The 20,324-nt window shown below is 36.4% G+C and overlaps 1 protein-coding gene across 1 annotated transcript in view; it reads right to left on the bottom strand.

The window, feature by feature from the left end:
• LOC131435401 (uncharacterized) overlaps positions 1-20,324 on the bottom strand; it is a 132,021-nt gene that overhangs the window by 60,333 nt on the left and 51,364 nt on the right. Inside the window, exon 2 of the mRNA XM_058603241.1 lies at positions 88-247. Coding sequence (XP_058459224.1) covers positions 88-247 — 160 coding nt within the window. The remainder of the gene's footprint in view (positions 1-87; positions 248-20,324) is intronic.

Here is a 20,324-nt window from a genome sequence, read left to right as displayed (position 1 = left end):
AATTAAAACTGTTAACTGATCGCCGGTCACAGCAGTTCCTGGCGGTTGGTTGGATGGTTGGTTGGTTGTTTAATCGATGGTACTTACAGGGTAAACACTTGGTCTCGTTGAGCCGCACGTAGAACGGGGAACACTCGCAGAAACCTTCCAAGGTGCAGTAGCTGCCTCGGATGCTGTCCGTGCAATCCATGTCATGCTGACAGGGTGCGCTCAGCTTGATGCTGCCGTGACCACATGCTATCATGACCTGAAATAGGAGAGAAGAAAAATTAGATAATTAACGACTCTTTCCCAATGAAGCACCAACTTTAGTGCGATTAGATTCAGAGCGAACATTAATGTCATTCCCAAGACACATTTGGTTCTCTTGCCTTGAGAGATAAAATTATCCAATTTATAAAATTATCAGCAAATTTAGAATTCAAAAAAAGTTTAGAAATATCTGAATTTTATGTATCAAAAACGGTGAGTCTAATTTATTGAGAAACGAACAGAAAAGAAGATTTCTGTTTGTCATGCGAATTTTTTTATCACAACTTGAACAAGGTGAGCTCCACTTGAACAATGCGATTGCATTTCCCATCATGCCGAATGCATTTATTAAACATCATATAAATTAGTCTAACGGTACTTTTGTAGGCCAAATGGCCACCTCATATGAAAACGTCACCCAGTACTGGTTCGGTCTTCGACCCGATTTGAAATTCCTTCACGTAAGAAACGTAGGTTCAAAACATTATTGATATATGCGCATTCACACCAACGGAGCCCTAAGCGGCCACCTATATTTGTTACGGTAGGTGGCACTTCACATACGAAATTTTATACATCTTTTAGTGCAGCTGTCGCATACACAAAAAATTACCACAGAATTTAGTTGAAGAAAGTCGCCGGGTACAATTCATCGTCCTACCGTCATAACGGGTGATTTTAATTTCAATGCGTTACTAATGTTTTGTCTAATTAAAGGTGATACCACCGGTGGAAAATAATTTGTAATTGAAGTTTCGCCGAAGAGGCAGCTCATCAAAAAAAAAGCTCTCACTCCCACCGGGGTAGCCCAGAAATCTCGATTTCATTTCGCTTTTCTTGTTTCATTCATAGCCATAGCCGTTGATTTCATTGATGAGAAGAAGTAGCCGAATAATCACGGATGCCACCAAACGTGAGCAAACGGGCTTCTCGATCTTGTCTTCATTATTTCGAATCATGAATGGTTTAAAATAGTACACCAAAAAAATAGAATTGCTTTATCATTGTGCTCAAGCTTAAATAACAAGAGGGAGGGGAAAACCGACAAGTGTTTAAAAACGATTATGATAAACCAAAGTAAAACCTAAAATTAGGGCCGCTAGGGGTGAGAAGAGGTTACCGATTCTGGCGAAAAATAGAAAGAAGGAAAGAAAGAAAGAGTGAACTTCGCTAAATTGGCCATCACTACGCACAATGGCTACGATTACGAACCGAATTCCCTTGGATGTGAAAAACTTTCGCTATCTGAAATAGTTTCTGGGAAGTGTGTGAACCGCAGCTGAGCGCACCCATTGACCATAGACGGTGGCTTTTACCTACCGGATGATGGTTAAAACACAGTCTTCTCATCGTAAGGTCACTTGAGTATTTTCAGTTTCTCGCCGGTTAGTACTTAACGTTAACTCTAATAACGATAGTCATGCTGCTTGATATCGTTTAAAGGAAATTACCGGGAGTCGAACAGAAGCGGCTATTCAAAATATCACATTGAATTATTACTGTTTGAATCCTGGTGTTTACCCGATATAATTCAACAATGTGAAAATAACTAACAAAGGTGTGATTAAAGCTAGATCAGCTGGAAATATGATTAGCACGAATTTAAAAACCATCATCCACGAATCCTTTGTCTGTTGCATTTTCAATGAATTCATCGCATGCACGAGGCGCCTCGTGCTGTCAGATGTTCTTCATTCAGGTTATTTTCAGTTCACTGCGTATTTTAGCCCTTCCAAGATTTTGGAACCCATTGCCCTTTTAATAGTGGTATATTTGAATGCTGTAAAACCTACAAAGTTCCTGAATTTTATTTTGATTTGAATTTCAATTCCGAAAATATATGGTGATTAGTGTGAAAAATCTTATTTCAAATTACTTCCTCACTTTTCTCAGAGATGGCGTGGCCGCTTTCAATAAACTAAGATTCAAATGAAAGATCTCATGTTAACATACAAAATTTCTTCCGGATCCGACTTCCGGTTCTGGGTGAAGTGTGATAAAAATTTGATACCGTCACTTAAAGCGGCGAAACGAAAAATGTAAAAAATATCTAAGCTCGAAACTACTCCAATCGGTAGTCCAATTGTTAGTAGACGGCTAAACAAATTAATTTCGGTTTTCCTTGTTCCCGATTTTCGATTAGCGACCGGAGATTGTAGCCATAGATTCAAAAATGGATCCCAGTTACTTTTCTCGAGCCGGCAATTATACAGGCTCCCGAATTCCGGTTTCGGAAGTACCTGCATTAACTATTGCAACTCACTTCGTTTCCTCAGAGATGCCTTAACCGAGTACTATTTCACTCTGTAGGTTATACTAGTTTACGGGAAAACCTTTTTTTGTAAGAATATTAAAGATGTTTTATTAAATACCTCACATTCATATATGAGAATATGAGAGATATGAGAAAGGCATCATTACCCCAATAGGTGGATTGAAAAAGGTTTTTCTCATCTATTTTATTCATATTTTACCAAAATTTGCTCAATTTGTCCAGTTTTCCCTTCAATGTCTATTATTTACGCTCGCTTAGTTGTACATGGAAGAAAGTTATTAAAGCATTTTGTTAGACAAAACGCAAAATCTTGATTCGCACCGAATATTGAACAAATTGATGAAAATTCATCGTTCGACTTCTTCAAACATCTTCCGATGGTTTCAGAACCAGGCGACAATCGATCACAATCCAGTAGCTGGAAGAAAGCCGGAGAATCGCGCAAAACCGCACGACTAGAAAATTTAAAGTAAAATAAAAAAATAAACAAATAAACAAATAAACAAATAAACAAATAAACAAATAAACAAATAAACAAATAAACAAATAAACAAATAAACAAATAAACAAATAAACAAATAAACAAATAAACAAATAAACAAATAAACAAATAAACAAATAAACAAATAAACAAATAAACAAATAAACAAATAAACAAATAAACAAATAAACAAATAAACAAATAAACAAATAAACAAATAAACAAATAAACAAATAAACAAATAAACAAATAAACAAATAAACAAATAAACAAATAAACAAATAAACAAATAAACAAATAAACAAATAAACAAATAAACAAATAAACAAATAAACAAATAAACAAATAAACAAATAAACAAATAAACAAATAAACAAATAAACAAATAAACAAATAAACAAATAAACAAATAAACAAATAAACAAATAAACAAATAAACAAATAAACAAATAAACAAATAAACAAATGAACAAATAAACAAATAAACAAATAAACAAATAAACAAATAAACAAATAAACAAATAAACAAATAAACAAATAAACAAATAAACAAATAAACAAATAAACAAATAAACAAATAAACAAATAAACAAATAAACAAATAAACAAATAAACAAATAAACAAATAAACAAATAAACAAATAAACAAATAAACAAATAAACAAATAAACAAATAAACAAATAAACAAATAAACAAATAAACAAATAAACAAATAAACAAATAAACAAATAAACAAATAAACAAATAAACAAATAAACAAATAAACAAATAAACAAATAAACAAATAAACAAATAAACAAATAAACAAATAAACAAATAAACAAATAAACAAATAAACAAATAAACAAATAAACAAATAAACAAATAAACAAATAAACAAATAAACAAATAAACAAATAAACAAATAAACAAATAAACAAATAAACAAATAAACAAATAAACAAATAAACAAATAAACAAATAAACAAATAAACAAATAAACAAATAAACAAATAAACAAATAAACAAATAAACAAATAAACAAATAAACAAATAAACAAATAAACAAATAAACAAATAAACAAATAAACAAATAAACAAATAAACAAATAAACAAATAAACAAATAAACAAATAAACAAATAAACAAATAAACAAATAAACAAATAAACAAATAAACAAATAAACAAATAAACAAATAAACAAATAAACAAATAAACAAATAAACAAATGAACAAATAAACAAATAAACAAATAAACAAATAAACAAATAAACAAATAAACAAATAAACAAATAAACAAATAAACAAATAAACAAATAAACAAATAAACAAATAAACAAATAAACAAATAAACAAATAAACAAATAAACAAATAAACAAATAAACAAATAAACAAATAAACAAATAAACAAATAAACAAATAAACAAATAAACAAATAAACAAATAAACAAATAAACAAACAAACAAATAAACAAATAAACAAATAAACAAATAAACAAATAAACAAATAAACAAATAAACAAATAAACAAATAAACAAATGAACAAATAAACAAATAAACGAATAAACAAATAAACAAATAAACAAATAAACAGATTTAAAGATCAAATTCTACTTGATCGGTCCTTTTTGCCTTTCTCATATAAAAAGGTTATGCAATCACTGTGAAAACCGATTTTTTAAACGAGGCCCGAGGGGCCGAGTGTCATATATCATTCGACTCAGTTCGCCGAGTACGCAAAATGTCTGTGTGTGTGTATGTAGCGTTTTTTGCACTAAGTTTTCTCGGAGATGACTATCCCGATTTCCACAAACTCAGATTCAAATGAGAGGTCTTGTGGTCCCATACAAAATTCCTGAATATTATTTTAATCCGACTTTCGGTTCCGGAGTTACGAGGTAAAATGTGCAAAAAAATGAAAATATGTGTTCTAACTTTTCTCATAGATGGCGCCACCGGTTTTCACTTAGGTTCTAATAAAAGGTCCTGTGGTCCCATACGTAATTCCTGAATTTCATCCGGATCCGACTTCAGGATCCGGAAATATAGTGTGTTAAAAATTTTATATCATCACTGAAAAGGGCAAAAGACCGTGAAAAGTTTTTTAATCGACCTTAAATCTTCGTGAAGTCTTAGTTTTTATCAGTAGACGGTCGAACAAACCGATATCGGTTATTCTTTTAAGAATCGTAGAAAATAATTTTAAAGATCACCACAGTATTATATGTAGTGATGGACCAGCACACGAGCCAGCTCTCATACAGTCCGTGTGCTGTACCTTTTAAAAAACACGCATACGAAGTCTGAAGCACACGCTCGTGTGCTGTGTTGCTACTAGATCGGGAGTCGTATGCTTCGAAGAACCAGCTCGCGATGCTGGTTCATCTGCTGGCTAATGAGCTGGAATGGGGAGCTAGCTCGTGAGCTGACTCATGTGCTAGCTCATGTGCTGACGTGAGCGTCGTTTTTTTTTCTTTATTTAATAATATAATATAATTTTTAAACACACAGTGCCCGCTCTTGTATTGTCTCTTGTCAGTAGGTGGACTACACAAATAGCACACGCTCATGAGTCTGGTTTGAAAAGCACAGTACATGAGCTTAATAGGCACACACTGCAGGTATAGAGCAGCTCGTGTGATGAGCTACACCACTAGGTGGATTAAAACAGGTTTTTTTATTGTGTCGAAGCACATGACGTTCTTTTTCGGACTTTGCATGGTCGGAATGATTCCAATTACAGTATGAAAATTTGCAAAAACATTTATCAAAGACGAGTCTGAGTCGTTTATGCTCAATTGTGCTGTCTTCTGAGTTGTGGTAATTTGAAGAGGACATTTTTTTTGTCGTGAATACTTACGACTTACTTTAATGTGGGGCGACTTTTGAAAAATTTACCCTGTACAAGAATTGGTAGAACTTCATCGTGAATATCTCCTGTTCTATTTGAGGCAGCAACATCATTTTGTCTCCATACTATCAGAAATATGTTCACCAATTTATGATAACATTTTCAATAGTATGGGATAACCACAAATTACTCAAAATAGAAGACTTCTAAAATATTTGATATGAACAACCATTAAGGAAAAATTTAGTGCCAAAATAATGCGCGCAAAGTTTTAACCGTATGAATTGAACGAATCATCGCACAAAGCGTATCGTGCAAAACCGACACAAAGAAATAAAGAATATTTTCCATGGTTGAGTGCAGTGGGCTTACGATACGTTTTCTTACTGTCATTTATTCCATATTATTCAATTGTATGGAAGAATATGTTCGTCGTTAATGATTCGTACTTTGAATGTACAATGCTAGAACTGATACCAACAATTGTCTATATTTCGAAGTGTGAAAGAAACATGACAGTTTTATTCGCATTCACGTCCTTCAGTTCTATCTGTGACATTAACCACCCGCCTTTTTAATTTTTTTTTTGTTTGATTTGGTTTTACGTCTTTGATACTTTTTGCTATTGCACCGGAGTGTAATGTTGAAACTGACGTCTCGGACGAAATAAGTTTCGGCTTGCTAGCCGCACAGATTGTGGTAATTTGAAAGAGAAAAACAATGTCAATGACATGTCAAAGACCAAACGTAAAATTGTATCAAAATGGGTATGTGGAAGCAAAGCCTTGGTATATTACATTCTTGTAGTGGAATTTGACCTTCTGTTTCAATAGACTTCGCAGCCGATTCAGAGTGTACAGAACCAGTGCATGCCTGGTGCTACGATTCTACTGACACTACGAATCCTTCCAGGTCGGGGCTCGAACATACGACAACTGGTTTGTAAGACCAGCGCCCCATGCATTGAACCGTCAATCCGGGACTGAAATGTATGTGCACCTTACATAAATTAGGCAGCAAAAAAAATTGTTTTCCTTCAAATTACCAAAATCTGTACTACTAGCAAGCCGGAACTTGTTTCATTCGAGACACCAGTGTTTTGCAAATAGCATTTACTTTACGTCTGCCTAGCAGTTTATATTGAACCGTAAGGTCGCCAAAGTCAAAGACGAAACGTAAAATCATATCAATTTGGAATTGTGTTTCATTACATCCGGAATTGTTCCATTAGCAGTTTACATGTTTGTGCTATTGTTCATTCATCATACATTTCTTAGGTTGTATTTCCGGTTGGTATTAATAAACAGAAAACAGTAATTACTCTGAAATGGCTTAATTTTTTGCAGCGTGTTTTGCGGTGACATATTTGTTTACATGTCAATAACAGCTGCGCAATCGATTGGTTTCGGTACGGTTTATCGTTTCAATGATGAGTCGAATTGATCCGGAATCGCGAAAGAAAATTCTGCACACTTGGTGCTCAGAAAGTGGTGTCACGTACAACGAAATTGCAAAACGGGTGAAAGTGCACCACACCAGTGTCAAAAATATTATCGAGAAGTTCGATAAGACCCTTTGCATGAAGGATTTGCCCCGATCCGGTAGGAAAACGGGTCCCAGCCAGCTCGGCCGGGACTTAAAAGTGGTTGAGAACATAAGGAAAAACCCATCGGCGTCGACGCGGGATTTGTTCAAGCAGTTCAACACCAGCTTCGGGATGATTCAACGGATCAAAGTTCGGAACTCGCTGAAAACGTACAAGAAACAGAAGGGGCCGAAAAAGTCCCTGGTACAGCAAGTTCAGGCCAAAACAAGAGCGCGAAAACTGTATAACCGGATTCTACAGAATAAAGACTGATGCATCCTGATCGACGACGAAACCTACGCCAAGGAAGACTCTCGAGCGCTGCCCGGACCGCAATATTAAACGAAATCGGTGTACCAGGACCTGGACGAAGCTGACACCACGGTGGCGATGGAAAAGTTTGGGCAGAAGGTGTTGGTCTGGCATGCAATTTGTACCTGTGGTTTGCGGTCGTCGATTTTCTTCACGAAGGGCACAATTAACGCGTAACATACGAGGAAGAATGTTTGAAGAAGAGAATGCTGCCACTGTACAGAAAGCATAAGGCTCCTCCTCTATTCTGGCCGGATTTGGCTTCAGCCCACTACGCCAACTCCGTTCTACAGTGGTTGTCAAAAAATAATGTACAATTCGTGGAAAAGCACATCAACCCACCGAACTGGCCGGATCTTCGGCCAATTGAAAGGTATTGAGCAATTGTCAAGCGGCACTTTCGGAAGGAAGGTACAGTGTCCCAAAACATGCAGGAGTTAACAAAAAACTGGACAGCTGCCACTAGGAAAGTCACAAAAGTAACTCTGCAGAATTTAATGAAGAATGTCAAGTCCAAAGTGCGAGCGTTTCACAGAAACTAGGATTTTCTGCAATATAATCAGTGAAATGCATAAAAATGTAATTTTTCTACAATATATCGAAAACTGATGTCAATTTCGATACACTCCTTAGAGTTATGGGCGAGTCAACATAGTTTGAACAAAACTGAACAAACAAAATACGTATCTTCAAGTAATGTTCGAAATACAATAGAGTTACAAAACAACACTTAAGCTCGATATTTAGTAGAATTAGGAAAATCTGTGTACAGATTTTTTTTTATAAATCATGAGTACAGTTTGTTAATTCTAATCACGAATACTTCACATGGACACAATTTGTTTGTGCCTTCATCGCACGGAACTATCCTAATTAAAATTGAATATTCATAATCAACATTAACTGAGCAGCACCTCATAAAGTGATTACTCCGGAAAATTTCCGTATCAACATTCCAGAACTGGAAATTGTCAATACTAGGCTAACAATCGAGCATTCCATTAGCATTATCCCGCCTATTTTGCTCGTACCCGTTACAGCTTTGGACAAGAAAACTACTTTTACTCTTCTACTGGATGCAACATTTTCTTTACCCACCCACCCACTGCTAGGTGAGCAGGAATTGACAATGTGGTCCCACTGATCCAGTCAATCAGGTTTCCTGACTACCGCAGACCTGGATCGGCTTGGATGCGAGGAGTGAGCAAACGGAAAATCACTTTCTTCCCGCAGTGGTTGCAGTGTCGATTTACCCCCATTAGTTCAATGTATTTACTTTTACAAGGGAATAAAACCGGCGAGGAAAGAAAAAAAAGGTCGTTCCCAGTAGTGTGCCAGTTACTGAAGTGGCCCACTAGTGATGGTAACCGAGCGAGTGGTCCTCCGGGGTATCCCGTTTACTGAATAGCTTGACTCATATGAAGCCTGGTTGTATATATTTTGCACATTAAATTAGGTGCATGTCGTGAGGCGATTGTGTGCCATTTGCTTTACAAACCGCTAGACTCTTTCTAAATGTCCAGACACCCAACAGCTATTGGATGTTTATAGTCGTTCATTAAATTCAATACCAGCACGGTTCTGACGGTATATTATCCTGCAGCAGTGTTATAGCACAAGTTTTCTCCGTGACGTCGGTTCGCGCGCGATACGCGTCGCGAATTGAAACTGAAAGCGTACTTTCTTCCATTTGTTAAATACCATTGCATTGCTGGCGGCGTCAGCTGCCGCGGTAATTCAATGCCGGTTTCCACCCGAACCGATCGGGTATGGATATTAGCAAAATGAAGGTCACGCTCGTGAACAGCTTTCCAAGGTTCCCAAGTAGGAATCCCCCTGCAGCACCAGCTGATGGACCGCATGTGGGTTTTGTTGATAAAACAACACGCGAAATTTTTGTACTTGTGCAGTGCCACGATCTTCGGGTGCTGTACAACTCGGATGCTCTAGTGCAATCGGAAAGCGAATGTGTTTGCCACGAATTGAGGGCAGTTTTCATGTTGGCGCTCTAGAGCGAAAAAACCAAACCGTTCGGGTTCAATAACTTGTATTTGTTTGCATCAATTGCGTGTATGCTCGAGATGGCCAACTATTTTTGAAATGAAATAGTTGCCACAATGCACCAGTTTCCAGATATCGCTTAAGCTATCAACACAGATATATCAAGCATTTCGATCATTACATTTACGAACTGTCACATGTCAGCTTGATCAACTGCTTGCGTCGTTGAAATACCAGCCTCGTAGTACGAATTTGCCGTACTGAAATCTCATCGCGTTATAACCTACTTCTCGACCCGGGTTCCGCGTGCATCGCGGAATGACAGGTCCAATTTATGTACCATTCCATACAACTCATTAGAAGCCGGTCCAACGTGGAATATGGATCGCGTTGACTTCCGATCCCATTTCGTACCAAGCGATAAGGGCCATGCAAGCTTGCTATAGTCACGTGCTCGGCGGCATTCCCGCGTACGTGCTATTAACCTAGATATCAAATTTTTGTATGCCAATATTTCGTCTCTCGTGGATAGTAAGGTAAGCCCTGAATATTAATGCGATTTCCTGTGCCAATGATTGCCGGCGGCAATGAAGAAACAGTAGACACACGACCATTTCCGATTGAGATGAACGACAGCCGATTCTAATCAGGAGGTGGTTAAACATCGTTTAATCGTTTACCTAAGCACCTCGGCAGCCTCAGGCAATTGACGCTAATTCAGAGGCGCCTTGCTCAATTGGACACAGTTTATCCGACAAGCTATATTCAAATCGCTACTTCAAAAGTTCATACACATAATGCACTAACCGTCCGTGTCTTTCGTTCGGTGGCGGTTCGCAGCGTGCGAGCGATGTTTCAAGAGATAAACCTGATCTAGAGTAGACACTTCCCACTTGTCGTCACAACTTTCTTCGCTCATTCATTTTGTGAATGAATGATCCAAGCTGGCCAATTGACATGCGTTCAGTGAAACGAAGTGGAAAAAAGAGCTTGATAGGCGTGTAAGTGACGAACCCGATGCGGTATTTGCCAATGAATTGTAGTTTGTTAAAAAAAATTCGATTGCACTGTGAACGTTTTAGATTGCCATCGTGGAAGCGAATTTTGCTTCCTACGCGTATCGAATACCATCGTTTTATCTTCCATTGAACCCGATCGGAAGAAAGCGGAATGGACCTCAGCGAAGGCGATTTGTGTCGTGAATTAGTCATTAACCTGACGTGCTTTCTTGCATTGATCGCTGTGTTTATCCAGTTCCGCCGGAACCGCGATCAGTACAGTAATCGGTGCGAACAATTTACGTAACACAGTCGGTGATGTATTACGATCGGTATCGATTATCGCACACAAAGCGCTCGGTGCAAGTTAATCACCTCGGCGAAGCGTGAGAGCGTAGGGGTGATGGAATCGATGCAGCCACTAACGATTTGTATATTCGAGACACCACAGAGAAACTTTCCACTGAAAATGAAGTGTGAGAATTTTTGGCAATGGCATGCCTATTTTTACGCATGCGATTATGGAGTTATATGTAAAGTTGCGGATTAAAAACTCGAAGATTTTTGGTTAAATATTCTGAAAGTGCATACTTTCGAAAGTAGTTGTAGAAAATTTCATCGCAATTATCTCGGAGTAGCGTTTTGACGTAGGGCTACGTCTTTCTTCACCATGCTCACCTGGGTGCAATTTCAAAATTTAACAACACGAAAGTGTAACGAAGTTACTCCAGATTTGTTTTACTAATAACTTTTTCCCTGTTTGAGTTTTATCTCTAATTCTTTCACGAAACGAATGGAAAAAGATGTAAGATTGTTGTTGAATGAAAAAAAAAAAACGAAAACGATGGGGAATCTTATAGAAAATTAACCGTTCTAATGGCTCTAAATGTTATCTTAAGAACTATAAATATTACTTTCCTTGCAAATCGAATAATCAATTTAGTGCAACCCTAGAATAATTTGATAGGTTGTGAACTTTACGCTGTGCGAAATTTACTCCAAATGAATACAAATAAAGTCAGCATACGACACATAAATATTGTATAAAATACCACCTTCTGAAAACCTGAAATAAATGCAGCTGCTGGTCGTTTGCGTGCGAGTAACTGAAAAAATACGTTTAATTGGTGCGAAAAATGAAAAATGATATTCTGAAATGAAGTAATCAATGAAGTAATGAACTTTTGAACTATTATATTTATCATTCGCAGTGTGGCTTTCGCTTCAAACAAGAACGGAAAATTTATCAAAGTATGAACACAACGAAAAGAATACATATACAAATCGACAGTTCTAAGGGCCATAAATGATAATATCATAATCCGCAATTATGGTCAAATCATTTAGTTCCAAACCATTTTTAGTGTCTCTACATAGAATCTAGTGAATGTAGTTTATGTTAGTTTTAAAATATAAATCTAGAAATTATAACAAAAAAAACTGGCAGCCTCAGCACCGTTTTACCTGTGTTTCAAATATAGAACAAATTGAACGGCAGCGTACACCAGTTTTAAATTTGACAGTAGAACTGTTCGAATAAATAAAACTAAAACGGCTTGTTGAGGGCATATTCAGGAGTGTTCTAGTTCTAGATGCATAATTTATGTCAGTTTTAAAATTTAAATCTCGAAATTATAACAAAAAAAACTACAATTACAGGTGTACAACAATGCTTACGCCGTTTTTTTTTTTCAAAATTAAAACTTAATTGCGAAAAAGTGCTTACAGATGTAATATTCAAAGTATTGTCCGTCACTAGCGACAACTTGCTCCCATCTTTCCGGCAATTTTCGTATCCCGGCTCGAAAAAAGGAGTCCTCTTTTGACGCTATCCATGAAGCAATTCATTTTTCCAACTCTTCGAACTATTGAAAATGTTGATCTGCCAGGCCGTGTGCCATCGAACGGAATAGGTGGAAGTCAGAAGGGGCGACATCTAGGGAATACAGCGGGTGCGGCAAGACTTCCCATTTCAGCGTTTCCAGGTACTTTTTGACCACTTTTGCGACGTGAGGCCGAGCATTGTCGTGTTGTAGGATGACTTTGTCATGTCGCTCTTGATATTGTGGCCGCTTTTCTTTTAGCGCGCGACTAAGGCGCATCAGTTGCGTTCGGTAGCGATCTCCTGTGATGGTTTCACCCGGTTTTAAGTGCTCGTAGTAAATCGTTATTAATCTTTGAAGGTTTTTTTTCTCTTCCACCACCATGTTTGTCTTCTACATCGAACTCACCATTTTTAAAACGTTGAAACCACTCCCGACACGTTCTTTGACTCAGAGCCGCATCATTTTTTGAGAGCATTCGATGCGCTTCAGCTGCATTTTTTTTTCGAATTGTAACAGAAAAGTAAAACTTCCCGCTAATGGCGAGAATTGGGCACATAAACAGACATTTTCGAGCGTGAATAATACGAAAACAAGACCAACTGTCACTGAAACGGCGATGACAATTCGTTAGGCACTGTACACACTCACTTTAAAGGCATTATCATCTATGTATTTTGACCAGCCTCAGCCGGTACAGCCACCTATCGGAAAACGGCGGAAGCAAAGTTGTACACCTGATACCTACTACGAGTTTTTTTAAATACAGTACTTTGCAATCGATTCTTTAAAAAAACATGATGAATCTCGTATAGAACTTTACAGGCTCCGAATACAATTTGAGTTCGGCAACCAAGTGCCGCTGTATGGATTTATATGTATCAATTATTCATCAAGCAGATGTGGGCTTCTGTGTGCTTAATGTGCTTAATGCTTAATGATGTAATAATTCTCGTTTCAAGTCGCGTTGTAGCTATTGAGCTATTGAATCATACGATTTCAAGCCACGTAATATTCAAATCACATAATTTAACATGTTCCTGAATTTAAATTTGTGTGAAAGACGACGCTCAATTTATGTGCATTTTATAAGATGTAAAATCACAAGATTTTCACTGTGTATTAACAGAATTGTGCACTTGAACGGTTACGGTTTCATCTGAAAATGTTGCAATGCATGCAATTTTTTCGAATTGTAAATGCCTTAACAATCAATTTTTTGGTTATCCTCCTTACTACCTTTTTTGGGATACCGATTCGTTCAAGTATACCAAAACACAGTTTTCTTGAATTTCTTGTTTTCAGTTTGGCGCACAGTACGTAACAGTATAACTCTAACAATAATTGATAACTTCATATAAATCATCTTGCTTTTTTCATCGATAGTTTTACCAATAAATTGTTTCTCAGCTCACTTTTTCCTCTCAACTTTGGTTTATGACCCCTTAAGAAAACTGATCAGATGTCAATATTACCAAAAGCTTGTTCACTACGATAAGACTTATGGGAAACTGGTGAACGGATCAGGATCATTTCGCCGATAGCCATTTCGCCGAAAGCTGTTTCGCCGAAAGCCATTTCGCCGAAAGGGTTATTTCACCGAATGACATTTCGCCGAATGCCATTTCGCCGAAAGCCATTTCGCCGAAAATGTCATTTCGCCGAATCCTGAAATGGTAATTAGAATTGATTTAAAATAAAGACAAATGAAAGATGATAGCGTTAACGCCCGTTTTGTTGACCTACAATTGTACTTCTTGAATAAAAATTGATTCTTGTACTCTTGAATAAAGATTGATTCACGAACCTCAGAACGGAGTTCCTAAGAAAACTTTTTGACTATTAGCTACTAAGCATCAAAGCAATTGCATAGGTGTATCTACCAGGAAAATGTATGTGGTATTTTCCGTTTATTAAGTGAAAATGAACAAATATCTGATGCGGCTACGCCACATCGTTTTGGTTCATGTGCTGTCCGACCTCGGACCTAACTAAAGCAAAGAAACCTAGTTTTGAGTAGACCGAGGCGAGGGCGGTTACAGGTTTGTATGCGTCGGCTCAACAGCTTTGTGCCGCCGAGCCATCTTTGCTCCGGTTATGTGGCTGCGCCACATCAGTTATACAGGGGACATAACATACAGGAGACATGACCCTTTCGGCAAAATAACCCTTTCGGCGAAATGACCCTTTCGGCGAAACGACTTTCGACGAAATGGCTTTCTGCGAAATGACCCGGTCCCCTGGTGTACAAGGAAGGAAGACGGAAATTCTGCTACATCCACCTCAAACAACTCAGGGATCAATCGGATCTTAACAACGATAAAAAAAACCCTCAATCATCATCTGCAAACAACATCCAGTAACAATGTTGAAGACGACATTAAAAGCAACAAAAAATGAATTAACCTGCGATACTAGAATCAACTGAATTCAATAAATGGAAAAGTAATTAATTTTCTCCTTTGTTTTTCAAAACAATAACGTATTTAGTTTCACTTATTTGGCAGTGCTCCTAAAAAAACACATTCAAATGAAAATTTTACAATGTAAAAATACAAAAAAAATATCTGGATTCAAACGTGGAACTTTTTTTGATTTCGTGCCTTTTCTACAAATTAAGCTATCTTGTATGCGATGACTTCGCATATCAGACTGCAACCCAATTGAACAGGGAACATAGGGGGATACAAATGCGGCATAAAAAACAGCATAACTTTGAAAATTCGCTGAAAAACTGCACAACTGAGGAAAAAACATTTTTTTAGAGACATCTTAAAAATCAAAGAAACGTTACTTCTATTTAGATCGACTTTGAGACGAAATTGTTTTTTTTATTATTCTGCAAGAAAAATCGAGATCTGATGATATTTCGAAAGGAAAGATTGCTTGAAAAAGATTCGAATCAGTTCCGGAGAGTTGACCAAAAACTTTTTTGTCTTTCACTACAGAAAGGTGATAGAATTGCTGGAGAAACCGACTTTGGAAGCTCCGAAGACCCCTAGTGTTATATACCATTCGAATTAGATCGACGTTGGCGGTTCAATGCATAAGGCGCTGGTCTTACAAGCCAGCTGTCGTATGTTCAAGTCCCGTCTTAGTGTCAGTAGCACCAACCATGCAATGATTCTATACACTATGAATCGGCTGCGAAGTCTGTTGAAACAGAAGGTAAAATTCTACAAAGGAATGTAATACCAAGTCTTTGCTCAGCTCGATGAGATCGGGAAACGTCTGTGACTTTGCAAAATATACTTAGCAAACTTGAAAAGCTACTATTGGGTTGTGACTCAACTTCGAAGATCAAGTGGTTGTCACTTCCGGTTCCGGAGATATGTTGATATAAGTGAAGTAATCGACAAAATGCATTTCTTTTTCTCCGCACATTTGGGTTGTGAATTGAGTTCAAAGTTCAAGTGGCTGTCACTTTCGGTTCCGGGAATATAATAGTATAAGTAACATAGCCGACAAAATGAGTTTTTTTATCCGCACTTTATTTTCAGAAAGAAACCAATAAAAGTTTAATCTTAAAGTTCCTCCGTTGATACGAATGTCAACTGTGTATCTCGTGTGATATTATGACCAATCTCTAATGTTCGATAATCAGTGACATAGGCTAGATAAGAATTTAATATACAAATACAATGAGTTCCGTTTAAATATATATGTGTTTACGAACGTTCATATGAATTTGGAAAATCAATTGTGAAACTCATGCACCCACCACATTACAAATGCAGCAATAAACAATGAAAAAACAATTGTGGAACTCAAGGAAATTGACATGTAAACAATTATTGAATTGATGTTTACAAAATCTCAACAAATATAATTTCTAATGAATAAGTTTCACATTTGATTTATAAAACAACTGCTAATGAATAAGTTTCACATTTGATTTATAAACAACTGCTCATATCAATTATTCAAAACAACACTACTCCGGTCTTAGGAAGTAATGACATCGAAGCTGCACCATCCACTAACTATGATCCAATGCGTCCTCCAATTGTACGTCTTACTTCACAATCTGCAAATGGCGACGAACGCTTCTTGAAAGCAAGACTTCGTGACCCGAAAATAATGCACGTCGTCCGTCTGTATTTGTCATACATGAAAAATCAACAATCTACAGTATGCATCGAGGGTATGACACCAACTAGTATAAAAATGCTATTAGCATCAGAAGGCCTTCCAACAACACCTGACCACCTTCTACGAATCTTTATCGAAGTGCATCAGGAATATGGAATGAAACCTAAGGAAGCGCAGGCCGACCTGGACTCTTATGGGAAATTTTTGACAAGTGAACACATCCGCCGACTCCAACTAATCCGGGAAGCCGAACACAATTTTACAAGGCCGAATTTTCGGAAATAACGACGCCCTTTGACGAAGGAATAGAAACAGGAATTAGTAATGTAAGTATTCCAGAATTCTCAAATACTTCTTCGCTTCATAGACAAAATGTGACTGAAATTTTGGTCTATTGCCAAAATTTCAACCGCATGAAAAGCCCGGCCAAAATGAAAGAAATTCATCAAAATTTAATAACCTCCTCTTTCGACGTAATCCTTGGAACTGAAAGCAGCTGGGATGAAAGTGTTAGAAGCGAAGAAGTATTTGGAAATAATTTTAACGTATTCCGGCACGACCGAAATTTATCTCTCTGTCAGAAAAAATCTGGAGGCGGAGTCCTCATAGCCATAAACTCTTGCTTTACTTCTGAAGAAATTATTACTCCTAAATATAAAGAATTTGAGCATGTATGGGTCAAAGTCTCAATATTGGGAGAAGAACATATTTACTGCTCTGTCTACTTCCCACCCGAAAATGCGAACAAATTCTCTTTTGAATTATTCTTTCAATCTTTAGACACAATTATTTCGAATATGGAACCCGAAGTGAAGCTACATATTTTTGGCGACTTCAATCAACGTAATGCGGACTTCATTTCTGACATTGAAAATGAATCAATCTTACTCCCAGTCGTTGGAGAAAACGAAACATTGCACTACTTTTTCGACAAAATTTCTAATTTTGGCCTACATCAAGTAAACTCCGTAAAAAATCAACAAAATGCATATTTAGACCTTCTTTTCACAAATTGCACAGAAGACTTTTGTGTGAACGCATCAAACCTGCCATTATGGAAAAATGAAGCATTTCACACCGCAATCGAATATTCATTATTTACACACAATGCATCCCTTCCCTACGACTTGGAATATGAGGAAGTGCCGGAATACAATAAAATTGACTTTGAAGAAGTCAAGTGTAGACTAAGTATAATAAACTGGCGGAACATACTGAGCACAGAAGGAAATGTCGACGTCGAAGTAAACAAATTCTATCACATTATAAACAAAATATTATCCGAAACTTTGCCCATGAAAAGAAGAAGAAAAAATCATAACAGCAAATTACCCGTATGGTTCAATTCACAACTAAAACATTTGAAAAATAGGAAACAAAAAGCACACAAAACTTACAAACAAGAAAAAAGTGACGCTCATCTTCAAAATTACTTAAATCTATGCAATCAACTCAAAATAGCCATTAACACAGCACACGAAGAATACAACCGCAAAATTGAAAACGAAATAAAGACTTGCCCTAAGAACTTTTTTAACTACACAAAAACTAAACTAAAAAGCAACAATTTTCCATCTCAAATGCACCTCGACGAACATGTAGGGAAAAATAGTACAGAAATCTGCAATCAATTTGCAAATTTTTTCCAGGAAGTATATACATCTTATTCAGAAACTGACCGTGACCGTGAATACTTCTCTTTCATACCTGCATTTTCTAGCTCCATCTCTGTAAACTATCTATCAGAACATGACATTTCGACAGCACTGAAAAACTTAGACGCCTCAAAAGGGCCTGGACCTGACAGTATACCACCAATATTTTTAAAAAATCTTGCTGAAGAACTTACACTACCACTACAACTAATTTTTAACTTATCACTTAATAAATGTACTTTTCCTAAAGCATGGAAATCTTCCTTTCTTGTACCAATATTTAAATCTGGTGCAAAATCTAACATTCGGAACTACCGTGGAATAGCCATTATCTCATGCATTCCAAAATTATTTGAAAAAATTGTAAACGAAAAACTTTTTCATCAACTTAAAAATGTAATAACAAACAAACAACATGGCTTTTTTAAAGGCCGCTCAACTACAACAAATCTTTTAGAATTTATGACATTCACTCTGAATGCAATGGACGCCGGCAACTACGTAGAAACTCTTTACACTGACTTTAGCAAAGCCTTCGACCGTATTGACATACCTTTACTTCTACACAAACTACAAAAATATGGCATAAAACATACTCTTCTGGAATGGCTCAAATCATACTTAACGAATCGTGTACAGGTAGTCCGCTTCCAAAACATTCTGTCTGAACCAATTAATGTAACATCTGGCGTACCTCAGGGTTCTCACTTAGGGCCTCTCCTTTTCATTTTACATATAAACGACATTTCCTTCATACTCAAAAATCTGAAAGTGCTTATATATGCAGACGACATGAAACTCTTCATGGAAATTAAAAATATCAACGACGCTGTAATATTCCAGAACGAAATCAATCTATTCCACATTTGGTGCTGCAAAAGTCTACTCCAACTCAATGTAAAAAAATGTAACTCAATAACTTTCAGTAGGAAAAATGAAACTATACCCACAAACATACATCTAGGAAATCAGCTTGTAGAAAAATGTAAAATTGTAAGAGATTTAGGCGTAATCTTAGACTCCAAGCTCACTTTTGTGGAACACTACAATACCATAATCAATAAAGCAAATAGCATGCTGGGCTTTATTAAACGCTTCAGTCATAACTTTCAGGACCCATACACAATAAAATTATTATACACTACATATGTCAGACCTATTTTGGAATATTGCAGCCTAGTATGGAATCCATATAATATTATTCACGAAGAACGCATCGAATCTATTCAAAAACAATTTCTTTTATATGCACTTCGTAAATTAAACTGGACAGCATTTCCTCTACCATCATATGAAGCACGCTGCATGCTCATCAATATACAAACACTTAAAGAACGCCGCGACCTTGCAATGCTTTATTTTATCAGCGACATTATTTCTCAACGCATTCAATCACCTTCTTTATTATCGCAACTAAATTTTTATACACCTAGCCGTCAATTACGAACCAGGAAATTATTTTTAGAAAGAAACACTAGAACAAATTATGCAAAATACAGTCCAGTCAATCGAATAATGCGCCATTACAATCAATACTGCGAACATCTTGACCTTACTATGTCAAAAAATCAAATCAAATCTCAGCTTTGTCGTAGAAATAATGCGTAGTATGTAAGTGAACATTGTAAACAATTTATATGTAGTCTACATTTGCTTGACGAAATAAATAAATAAAATAAATAAATAAATAAATAAATCTCAAACATGAATTATGAAACGCATTCTCTATATGAATACATGATAATTCTAAATATTGTAATAATCGTTCGTCTGTTTGTGGATTAAAAATCAACAACGAACTGCATTTTTATGGTGCAACATGTATTTGTGCGCCTGAAATTTTCAAGCGTCTCCAAGTAAATGTGTTTTGATGGTTGTGTTTCGAATTCTGTAAAAAAGAAGCATTCTTTTTCAGTGAGAATCTGCTTCATGTTGCTAATGCAACATGAGCAAGCTGAACGATTGTTTCAGATGTACTCAAAGTTGTTCTACAATGAGTTACTATTGTAAAACTTA

Source organism: Malaya genurostris, chromosome 3 (genome assembly GCF_030247185.1).
Source record: "Malaya genurostris strain Urasoe2022 chromosome 3, Malgen_1.1, whole genome shotgun sequence".
NCBI classification, from domain to species: Eukaryota; Metazoa; Arthropoda; class Insecta; order Diptera; family Culicidae; genus Malaya; species Malaya genurostris.
Note: the sequence above shows the minus strand (reverse complement) of the source record. Positions and strands in the feature narration are given on the sequence as shown.